Here is a 12,704-nt window from a genome sequence, read left to right as displayed (position 1 = left end):
ATAAAAAAACTAGAATCCCTCATTTCACAACAGACAAGTCTCTTCTTCTTCTTCTTTTTCTTCCCCTTATGTTAAAAACATTAACTTCCCTTTCTTTCTCTTCTCTTCTCTCCTCAACTCCTTCTCTTCTCCTCCACGCTCAAGTATATCTTCTCCTCTTTTCTTCTTTTCTTTTCTTGGTTTTTTTTTAATTAACATACTTTATGAAATTTTTTTTCTCTTCTCAGCTTCACTCGCAACTACATTAAAGTAATTTTTTTTCTTTTTTTCGTATGTTTTTTTCATTATATATATTTTTTTTATTTTTAAATTTCTCTGTTCTTAATAATTGTATGAATGTTGTTGTATAATTTTTTTTCATGTGAGATCAATTTTTAGTTGATTTATTTATAGGATTTTTAAATAGATTTTAATTATTTATCTAGTTTTGTTAAGTAGATTTTTTTGAAATATTTTTAAATAATCACCAATGGAATTGTATACGGTATTTTTGTCGGTTATATGACAAGCTTCCCGAGGGAAATACAGACAAAATGAAGCAGATAATTTTTTAGCACGTTTTTCCTGTCAGTAAATCCATCTATAATAATATTTTTTTTTATTACTAACGGACTCACCGATAGACAAAAAAATTACCAACAAAAGATTCACCGACTGAGCATTTTCGTATATGATTTCGTCGGTAAATTAATTACCAACAGAATGGTAGTACAAATACTAATGGAAAATTCTGTCAGTAAATATAAGAATTCTGGTAGTGTTTTAATTGACAAAAAGTTTACAAATATCTTATAAATTAAACTTAGAGGTGATTTCAAATATATTACTCCTTTTTCTAAAGTTTTGCTTAATTTTTTTCCTGTAAATATTCAACTTGATGAATTTTATTTTCTTTGTTTTCTTCCATTTTTGCAACTTCTCTTTCTTAATTGAATTTTTTTATATATAAATGAGGACATATGCAAACCAAAGTTATCAATACCATTTAAAAATCTATTCTACATTTTAAATTAATACAAAAGGTTTCAGTGTTAATTAGTTCTTCAGTATATATAGAGTAATGAATCAATTATCTTAGCTTAGATATACACTTAGTTATATAACTAATTAAATATTCACCATATGTATTTTTATTCACTCTTTAATAAGTGAAACGGAACATCAAGTTGAATATGATATGCATTATGATTCTTACATAAAAAAGGTTGATTATAATGTGTATTAACATTGAGAAGGTTCAATAATGATAGCTCGGGCGAAACAACTATAAAATACCTTAACAAGTTAGATTATCACAAATAAAGCTTCGATGAGTTTGGAGGCTTGTAAATTGAATGGAAATTGTTCAAATAAGTTTGTTTGTTTTGAAATAAGACTTAGGTCATGATTTGAGAGTTTTAAAGAGTTTGAGTTTGCTGTCAACCCATTGATTAATTTGAACCCGAATGTTTCACCACTTTATTGCATCGGAAAATAAACTTATGTATGATTTTAAAGTTTAGAATGTTATTTTTCCAGTTTGTCCAACCATGCATGCATTGGAGTTTTGTATGAAAAATTATGGTTGTTTTAATTTTTGCATGTCTGTGTTTGTGTTTTATAAGTAAAATATGTGTGCTACTTATTATTTATCTAGTTTTCTAAGCAAAGTTATTTATCTGATCTCAATTATGTTATTTTGGTATTTCCTAGACTTGGAGAGTTATTCTAAGTATATAATGATGTTTCATAGAAATATTAGTCATTTTTAAAACAATATAAAACTTTTAAACTTCTTATTTAAAGAATTTTCTTCCTTGTTCTTCCATTTCCAAAATTGGTTGAAGAATAATTCAGACTTACACTCTTCATCATAAAGAGTGTAATGTTTTTTTCCCGATAGGAATTTCTTTGTGTCATCTCTGACTTATCAAAGAGTTTCATTCATATTTTATCACTCATTTTCATTACAAATCATATAATTTTCAGTCTAAACACCATAAGAAGAAGAAAAACCATATAACCAAACCTCCTTTCTTTCATCTTCTTATCAGATTGCTAGTTTGTTCGAGTTAGTAAGCTAAGTCACATCCAAATGTCTCATATATTTAATTTATTTAAGTTCATTTACAAGATACAAAAATGAAATTTCAAATGATTTAAATTGCATGAGAGTTTTTTTCCGGCTTACACAACAAATACTGAATAGAATTGAATTGTGTGTGTTTGATATTATAGTGCAGAGTGTTTTTTGCTTAAAAATATATCAAAATGATTTTTATTTTTATTTTTGACATCCGCACATTAAAATCATTGAAAAACACTAAAAAAATATCAATTTAATATATTTTAACTAAAATGTATTTTTAAAATACATTTCATAACAGAAAACACCGCGGGTGTTTGAGAGTGTGGTAGCGGTTGCTTTTTAAAGTATTTTTCATTCCAAAACACATTAAAATAATGTTTTTTTATTTTTTTAAAATCATTTTTGATATCAGTATATCACAATGATATGAAAACATCAAAAACATATTAATTTTAAACAAAATAAAAAATAATTTTTTTTTAAATTTTTTCAAAACACTTTTCATACAAAGAGAGAGACACTTGGTATAAAAGCTTCTTTATTCAATTTTTGGCCTTTTATGCCAATCTCCTCCCGTCTTTGGTGTTTTCTTTTGCTTCCCTTGTGTTGTACGTCCTCACTTCAGCTCACATTGAATTTATCATCTCGTTCGCTCACCCTCTTTCTGTTTTATATAAAAAAGTTCTCTCCCCCCTTCCTCTCCGGTGGTCCACCTATAATATATATAGTGGAATTACATGTCGACAATTCTTCCTGGCTTGGTTAGACATTATTGATGTCCTTACGGTCCTGGCAATGGATAAGTGGAGCTTTTTCTCTGGTATATCAATTTGCGTCCTTTTGAATTTTGCATCAGTTGAAGCAGCTCCAAAGGGCTCGCTTATCACAGGATTGCCTGGTTTCAATGGCGTTTTCCCATCAAATCACTACTCAGGGCAAGTTAATTTTCCCTTCACTTGTTTGGTTTTTATCATCTAGTTGTATCCAGTGAAAATACTTTTACTGATTAACGGAATCTGCCGTGAGTTTTGATAGAAATATTAACTGTTATTCAAATCTCAACTTGTAGCTATATAACCTTCGATGATAAGAATCTTTTCTACTACTTCATTGTTTCCGAGAGAAATCCATCCAAAGATCCCGTGGTTCTGTGGCTTAATGGCGGGCCTGGATGCTCTAGCTTCGACGGCTTCGTTTATGAACATGGTAAGCCTTTGTCCATCAACCACCAAGATTTTACTCTGTTTCATTCTTTTATTTACTTTCTTCATCATTTTAGATTGATTTACTTATATATATTATTGCATGTAAGTCTGTAGCTAGGTTTTATAGTATTTTACGATCACAAATTAAGCCCTTTAGGTTTTTGTTTCCTAATATTTTCTCTGGGCTTGAATAATAGTAATAGTATATATATAAAGTTCATCCAATAGAATTACTTTGCTAGTTTGGGAGGATGAGGATATGGTAATGCATTACAACCTTAACTTTTAAAGATTGAGAGAGACATCTTGTTTTTCAAATTTATTTTCGTGGATGTTTTTAATTACTCGTATTAATCTGGACTTTATGACAAGAAACTGTTTCCTCGTTGATAACGACGGATTAGGTCCAAAGATTGATCAGTTCACACCGAATTTGCTTTTTTAAGTCTTTTCTCTCTCAGAGACTCGAACCACAAGTTGCCTAAATGGCTATCAACACCATGCACCACTGAGAACCATTCTCGGTGGCGCATGTAATTGCTCTACACACTAACTATTTAGGCCAAGGATTCATTACAATCCTGTTTTGTGATGATGATATAAAAAACAAAGACGAGGGCCCAACGCTTTGGCCTTTCTGCTGTGGTTTTAGTGAAGAACAAGTGCTTCCCCCCCGTGTGTGTGTGGGCACACACACAGCGCACAGCGCACACACAAATCAAATACATGCTTCCCATATATCGATGCTGATAAAAGCTACAAATTACTTCAAATAATTTGGAGAAAAAAGTAAGTACTGTGTAGGAAAGAAAAAGACAAGCTCTTTCGAGGGAAAAAGAAGAAGAAGACTTTGCTTTGACATCTGCTTTCGTTGTCCATCTCATTCATGGAATGGACAATCTAGGATCATATGTCTGATCTAAACACAACCGCAACAATATTCTAAGAGCACATCAAACAAGCCTAAACGCAAGAGCACGAAAGATCTAGATCATATAAGAAGTAAACACAGAGAAAGAAATGAAGAGGGTCACGAGTTAAGGAGAAATAGAGGGGGGAAAGGATCTTTTCACCATAGGCAGCGAAGATGATTTTTTGCCATATTGGGAGAGCCAAGGAAAGTGGATAGAGCTATGTTCCTTTTTATGCCATCTTTTTTTTTTGTTCTCCAAAATTATTTCCTTTTTTTTTCATTTCTAGGTTACGTTGATGAAAATATATACAAAATATGATTTAGAAAAAACAAATGATTTGGACGTGTCATGGTCTTTAATTAATAGAATTAATGATGTTAAACAATTGTTAGTGGGTGTTTTTGTATGATTTACCAATAATATAATATATTGAAAGAAATTATTTAACTAAACTATTATATGCTTTAAAGATAGAAAAGCTAACTTGAGGGTATAGATTAATTGTTAATGTTCTGAATTTGCTTTTTATAGAGGTTATCAGTTTAAGTCTCACAAACCTTAAACTTATTAGAGACTTATACGATCATTAATTTTAAGGCTCGTGGGGCGCGTACAACTTAGCTCAAACACCCACGTTAATAAAAAAATAAAAAAAATAAAAAAGCTAAAATTTTAATGTTTAACCTTTCTTTGTTCTTTTGCTCTATGATTTATCATGGGTAAAACTTCAATTATATAATATAGAATTACATACAAACAAACATATAATCCCCATTTTCTTTTCTTGATTCAATATTTAAGAGTAACCTCAGATTAGTTTATGCATTAACCAGTATTAAATTTTCTTTTCTTGGTTCCTTTTCATTGGAATATTTGCAGGGCCATTCAATTTTGAAGAAGGGAAACCTAAAGGAAGCCTGCCAATATTGCATCTCAACCCGTACAGCTGGTCCAAGGTCATAACTTTAATAGTTCCATTTAATTCTTTTAATTTGTTTTTAAATTTTATCCTCTTAATTATAGTTCAATTATATTTTCTCTTAACTTTATATTATTGTAATTATTTTAAATAGGTTTCAAACATTATTTATCTGGACTCTCCTTGCGGGGTAGGCATGTCTTACTCCAAAAACCAAAGCAAATATATAAACGATGACCTGCAAACGGCTGCTGATACGCATAATTTTCTCCTCCAGGTAATTTAAGCTCATCGACAAACGCAAGACCAGCTAGGAAAATAAAAGAAAACAACTTATCTTTAATTATATATATATTATAGGGGTGGATTTAGGATTAATGTACTAAAACTAGTTCAAAAATACGTATGAAATTCTGTACAAAAAGGGTTTTTTTTTTTTTAATTAATGATTTCAGCTCTAAGATTTGTTTGTTTTGCAATATAGTGGTTTCAGCTATATCCAGAGTTTGTCAACAATCAATTTTACATCTCGGGAGAGTCATATGCTGGGATTTACGTGCCTACACTTTCTGCTGAAGTGGTGAAAGGTGTCTCGATCGTTTGTAGCATTGACAATTCAAAATATATTAATTTTTTTATTAATAATATATTAATTTTTTTATTTTTATACTGGTATATGAAAACTATTAAAAAAAAAACAATAAAAAAGGGTAATATGGTTGCTATTTTTTTTAAAAAAGTGTACAACTTTGCTTTCCTTTGCAGGAATACAGGCAGGTCAAGATCCTGTCATCAACTTCAAGGTAATAAGAAAATGCCGACGGCGACAAGCAGGGCCGATTCAAATAAATGGTGAAACTGCTAATCGCAGGTGTAATTCTTTATGCAGGGCTACCTGATAGGAAATGGAGTGTCCCACAGCCAATTTGAGGGGTTGAGTGCTCTTGTCCCTTTTACACATGGGATGGGCCTTGTCTCCGACGACATTTTCGAGGTAAGAAAATCACATTTCATTTTATTTCTTCCTCATCTGTCACTATTAACAGAAACAATAAATAGGGTAGCAAAAATACTACTGTGCACACATATATAAAAGACTATTCATTCATTGTGAAAGTTAAATTACACTTTTTTTTCCTTTTTGTGGTTAATTGTTTTTCTCCTTTTATAGGATTAAGTTTTATATTTTTATTTATTTATTATGATTTTAGTCTAATGATGTAAGTCATGAGTTTGAAAAGTTAATGCTGGTTTATATCTGTTTTTCCTTTTTGCTCATTTTCTTTTTTTATTTTATCGTTTGATATTATTCTTTTAAAAAATTACTTTTATAATTATTTTTTATTGATTTATCCCAACCTCATGACGTAGACCATGAGTTTTGTAGGATTTTTTTAATATAGTTTTTTCAAAAAAAAAAAAAAAACAATCGTGTGTATATTTTTAAAGATATTATTTTGATTCATCTATAATTGTTTTCTGTTTTATATGAATGAACTTTATTTTTAAAGATATAAAATATTTATTTTTAGATGATATTTCTAATATATGCAACCTTACATGATAAGTTTTTTCCCTTTATTTTATTTAATTATTTCCATGTGTATGTCTGTTTCTATTATCGTTTAATTTAATAAAAGATTGATTTTAATAAATAAATTCAATAAATATATCCGGGTAAATATTCTATGTTGCAAACTAAATATCTCAGTCTACAATTATTTCTCAATTTTTTCGGTATTGCTTTTAGTTATTGTTAATGATTATTTATTTACACAAATAATTATCGATTTAGTTAATTATGTGCTTGTATGGACCAAATATCTTGATCTATAATTATCTCTCAATTTTTTTCAGTTTTGCTATTAGTTCTTATTAATGATTTTCTTTTTCATTTATTTACACAGATGATTATCGATTTATTTAATAAAGTACTTGAATAAAACTTGTGTATTTAATTTTTTTTTGGAAAAAAATATATGTCTCACAATAAAGCGCAAGTCAAGCAGCTAGTTATATTGTATTACATGATGTGTCATATATCCTTCCTTCTTCGGGACATTAGAGAATTGAAATCTAATAGTTTCAATTATACAATGAAAATTTTAAATTATGTTTACCTTTCCCAAATCATTCTTAATTAGTTAATGCAGCCGATCATGGAAACTCTTGCAGGAAATTGAACGTGCTTGCAAAGGGAATTATCAAAATGCTAGTGATAGTTGCTATAATAGTATTGGTAAAATTGACCAAGTAAGATGATGTTCTCTTACCCTTTGAATAGCTGTGATTTCAGTATCTCAAGCAAGTTAATCAAATTTTGGTACCTTCGGTTTCTTCTCAGGCTCTCTCGGGGCTAAACATTTATGACATCCTTGAGCCTTGTTACCACGATCCAGCATCCGATCAACAAGCGAAAGGAAACACAAGCTCAAATTTGCCGATTAGCTTCCAGCAATTGGGGGCAACTGACAGGCCTCTCAAGGTGAGGAAGAGAATGTTTGGCCGTGCATGGCCGCTTTGGGCGTTTGAAAAGGACGGTAATTTCCCATCGTGGTCGGAACTTGCCTTGCAAGGAAGTGTCCCGTGTGTTGTAAGCCACTCAAAACCCTTTTAATAAGCCCTGGAAACTGATCTATATTGCGATCTTATTTGTTCTTACTAGTTATTTGCTGAAAAACAGAACGACGAAGTCGCAACTACATGGCTAAATGACGAATCTGTTAGGACAGCAATTCATGCCGAGCCCGTAAGTTTTCCGAATTCACGATCTTGTTTTGAGATCCTGTCATCTAGATTTGAATTAGCTTTCTTTTGTTTAATGTTCTTGTTGTCTCAAATGATAGAAATCCATCGCCGGACCTTGGCAAATATGCTCCGACAGATTAGATTATAGATACGGCGCCGGAAACATGCTTCCATACCATAAAAATCTTACCGCCCAAGGATATCGAGCCCTTATTTACAGGTAATGTACTCGTCTTTGATCAAATCGATTTTTAAAACTTAATATAATAATCTAAGTTTTTCAATCAAGATAGTGTTTAATTAACTCTAAGAGGTGTAGTTTAACTCCTCATGCTTTGAATTTGCTCCCTAGAGAATCAGTTCGAGTTCCACAAACTTCAAAACCACTAAAAGCTTACAAAGTTGTAATTTCAAGGTCCGTGAGATTAGTCGAGGTGCATGCAAGCTGGTCCAGACACCCATATTAATAATAATAATAAAAAATAACATTTAATTTAGTAAAATATTGATGTTTTTTATTACCATAGCTAGTGCTCTTGAATTTAAAATATTCTGCCGCTTTTATTTTTTATTTTTTATGAATAATTCTTATTCTCTTTTTGAACTAAAATTAAACCATAACAATATTTATATTTGAATATTTCAAGGATCTAAAGTGATTTCATTTACAAATACAAAAGTCTTTTAAGTTTGAGGGAGTTCTCCAATTATACTCAATAAACATTGGATGCTGTTCTTCTTTTGCTCATAGAAATCCTTCTGTTCTCTCCTCCTTTTGTTTCCACAATTTCGGGAAAAAAAATAAAAGTAATTAATTCTTGTTCTTAGTTTGTGAAATTAAATCTAATTTTTATTTACTTTACATACAGTGGAGACCATGACATGTGTGTGCCATTCACTGGTACGCAAGCGTGGACAAGGTCACTTGGATACAAGATAATAGATGAATGGAGGTCTTGGGTGTCTAACGAACAAGTTGCCGGGTAAAATTTTTATCAAATCAATATTATAATTGTTTATTTTTGTGTTTAAAAAGTATTTTAAAAAATAAAAATTTATTTATTTATTTATTTTAAATTAATATTATTTTAGTGTTTTTGGATGATTTTAATTTGTTGATGCTAAAAATAAATTTTTTAAAAAATAATATTATTTTACTGTGTAACCAATACTCTTTCGTCGTGGCTGATTTTTATGTTTATTTTTACTGTTACAGATACTTGCAAGGATATGACAATAACCTAACCTTTCTCACCATCAAGGTATGAAAACCTCATCTCCTCACTATAATAATTTTCGGATGCACATCAACCACTTCAAAATTAAGCGTTTTTGCAAACTTGATTTTTTAAAAAATAAAATAAAAAATGAAAGCTTGTCATTCATTAAAAAACCAAAATAGTAGGCGATAATGGATAAGGTGTATTTTTCAGTGCATGCTACCCTGCTTAACCCTGAGAGATAGCTCAACTGGTCAGGTTTTGGGTTTGATTGTTAATAATTATTGAGATTAGTCAAGGTACGCGCAAGCTGACCGGAACACCCATGTTAATAAAAAAAAATCTCACCCTGCTTTATAAATTGATCATCTGAACATGATTATAAAAGGTAAAAAAAATACCAACAATTTGATTTTTTGTATGATAAATGGATGACATGAACAATATATAATATACTTCACCAACAATGTTGAGATATATCCTAGACTCAATTCCAAGGTACTTTGGATTATAATTGTAAAACATTTAAGCACACTATTAATAATATGATGAAGTGATTTTGAATATGGTTGATTATTACCTCTATAGCCTTTGTTCATATATAGAAAAAATAAATTATAATTGTTGTATTTAAGTCGTGTAATGTGAAAGGCTACAAATTCTATTATTTAATTATAAAATGCAATCTTTTTGCACAGGGGGCAGGGCATACAGTTCCTGAATACAAACCACGAGAGTCGTTGGATTTCTTCAGTCGTTGGTTGGATGGGAAGCCAATATAAAAATTGAGGGATTGAATAATTGGGGTCTTAGAATACACATATTCTGATTTTGTGTTTTCTTTTTTTATATAATAAAATGAACCCTTTTTTTATTTATTTATATGTGAATTTTTTAAAAGGAAAACTATTTAATAAGGGTTACAATTGTGGATGTTGAATTAATTTATACCAAGCTAACATATGTTGAAGGACAAGTTCCTGCATTATCTTATATTATACATTTACAACTACGAACGAACTATGTTGCAAACTTGCAATAAGCATATATATATATATATATATATATATATATATATATATATATATGCGCGTCTGTCAATATACGTAATCTTCTTCCTCCTTTCCCCTTTTCATTTCCTTCTGTCCTTTTCTTCCTCTCGAGCTTCTCTATCTTTCCCTTCTTTTCTCTTTCTATACTTCCCTCATTCTCTTCTTTTTCTTCCCCTTAGACTCAAGTGAGCCAAAGGGTGAGCCTGATTGTGTTCTGCTTTTTTCTTTCTTTTCCTTCCTTTCTCTCTCTCTCTCTTTTTTCCCTCTCAAGCTCAATTGGGCCAATAGATAGGCCTCGTTGGGCTTCCCTCATCAATTGCCTCCTGGTCTTTGAAAATGTATATATTTTGAAGACTGTTTTTTTTTTTTTATGTCATAAAGTAAGAGTATGCTTGAACATTTATATGAATTATATTTTTTAAATGGAGATTTTTCATAGAAGTTGTTTTGATGGAGAATTTTATGGAGAACTTTCGTCAAGACTTTCTTGTTGCTTAAGGATTTTTTTAAGTTTGTGAATAAAGTGACTATTTATGAAGATTTTTGGCGTCTAGGCTTGCATGAAGATTTGTTTTGTACCTAGGAAGGGAAGAAATTTCATGAAGTCCACTTTTGCTAGGGGTGAAGAGAAAATACTATAATGAATGTTTTAGGGAGGTTATTGTATGAAGATTTGAAGATTTTGTATGGAGATTTTATTTAGAGATGTAGAGATCAATACTTTTTTTAAGAATATTTTGAAATCAAGCCATATTGTCTAGTACCCGAATAGAGATTATATTGTACCCGAGTTGGTAATTGTACATGACTAAATGGAGATGTTTGTAACCAAAAGAGTTATTTTTCTCCTAATAAAAAATCATAAAGAGACTTCGTATAGAAATATGAAAATGATCAACACTATGGATAAAAACATAACATGGACTCATTAGAGAGACAATATTATGAAAAGTTCAAATGATTTACTTATGTAATAGAGATACAATTCTTGAAAATTATTTAATCTCAGGTAATGCATTGTAGTTGTGTCAATTTATTTTCTTCTTTGTTCGGGTTGTATTTTGTTCATGAAAAATTATTGGAGGTAACCCTTAAAAATCAATATTTCCATCTTTTTTTAGGGCATAATAGTCCTTTGTATCATGCCAATTGTTATAATGAACAAGATAAAATTTATTAGAGTTTTGTATATTTACATTGCTTTCTATAGGAAAGGAATATTGCACAAAATCTCTACTTTTATTGGAAGACAACACCTGAGTACGTATGGCGGTTAGAGGTATCATTATGAGCATATGAGAATATCAACCAATCATGAATGGAACCTTCTGAGTTCTTTTTAGATGTTATAGGCCTACGAGGAAATCAATGTTACTTGGGAGATTCTTTTTTTTTTTTTTTTATCATTGAACCCAATGGTTTTCTTACTTGGTAACAATCGCCTTCTCTATGAAAATGTGGTTTTCTATTATCTTTTTAACATTTAAAAAAGCTTATAATCATTTCCATAAAGTATAATTGTGGACACTATTAATCAGAGTCTCAATGGTAATGAGTTCATGTAGACATTCCATATTGAGTGTTTCCTTATTAAATGTTTATTGATATGCTCTGGTGCTCTCATATTCTTATTATGTGATAACGAATAGCTCAATTATGCTTTTTTTAATTGGTATACTAGTGCTAAAATAGGAGATAAGTTTTACATAGAGATTATGAAAGTCAATGATAGTTGGGTTTTAGGCTATGGTAACATGCCCAATAGACTCGTGGAAAGTCATTAAAAAGATTTTGAACATGGTATCGCAATCTTGTATTACAAGCTCAAGGTTGCTTTATATATATTTTTTATGAGTTCTATTGGGTCTATAAGTTCATCATAGTTGTCTAATTTCTTCTTCGTGGACACATAATCCTTAGAGAGATAGGTGTAAAAACCTTCAAGTTATGTTTTTATATATATATATATATATATATATTGGAATGCAATTTTGATATCTATTTGTCAAATTTTATAATCATTATATGCAACTATAGTTTGCATAATCCTTATGGATTTTGGCATAGTTATCATTGAGAAGATTTTATCAAAGCCAACTTCTTGTCTTTGTTTGCAACTTTTATCAACTAGTCCAATATTGTATGCATATACATTACCATCCATGTTAGTCTTTCTTTTAAAAATCTAATTACATCTAATGAGTTCTATCCCTTCACGTGGATCAACCAACGACTATACCTAGTTGGTGTACATGAAATCCATTTTAGGTTTAATGGCATTTCATGAAATCAATATCAGATATCACTTCCATATAGTTGGTAGGCTCATCAATTATGAGCAACTTATCATTTCTAACTTCTATGAGAAATCAATATCACATTGGTGCATGATGTGGCATACCATATCTATGGAATTATTGTGTTTCTTGAACTTTTTACTGAACATCTAATGTTGTAGCTTCAAGCTTGGGTTTCATTTGGATGTCGATTTGTGGTTCTTACATTTCAAGTTCTATTTTCATCCTAATGCTCTTGCTAAGAATAAATTATCTCTGAAAGGTAGTATTTTTTAGACAAA

General features: G+C 30.3%; 1 protein-coding gene across 1 annotated transcript; it reads left to right on the top strand.

Annotated features, from left to right (window-relative positions):
• The first annotated feature begins 2,633 nt into the window (after positions 1 to 2,633).
• On the top strand, positions 2,634 to 10,050 carry LOC7459226 (serine carboxypeptidase 1). The gene is made up of 14 exons (XM_052449533.1): positions 2,634 to 3,003; positions 3,138 to 3,274; positions 5,067 to 5,143; positions 5,261 to 5,383; positions 5,591 to 5,693; positions 5,872 to 5,909; positions 5,996 to 6,100; positions 7,282 to 7,359; positions 7,451 to 7,699; positions 7,790 to 7,855; positions 7,953 to 8,074; positions 8,724 to 8,837; positions 9,071 to 9,116; positions 9,773 to 10,050. Exons 1-14 carry the CDS (start codon positions 2,864 to 2,866, stop codon positions 9,854 to 9,856), a joined length of 1,482 nt encoding a protein of 493 aa, XP_052305493.1. The 5' UTR covers positions 2,634 to 2,863; the 3' UTR covers positions 9,857 to 10,050.
• Positions 10,051 to 12,704: the final 2,654 nt, after the last annotated feature.

Source organism: Populus trichocarpa, chromosome 19 (assembly GCF_000002775.5).
Source record: "Populus trichocarpa isolate Nisqually-1 chromosome 19, P.trichocarpa_v4.1, whole genome shotgun sequence".
Lineage (NCBI taxonomy): Eukaryota > Viridiplantae > Streptophyta > Magnoliopsida > Malpighiales > Salicaceae > Populus > Populus trichocarpa.
This window is presented reverse-complemented; position numbering and strand designations above follow the sequence as displayed.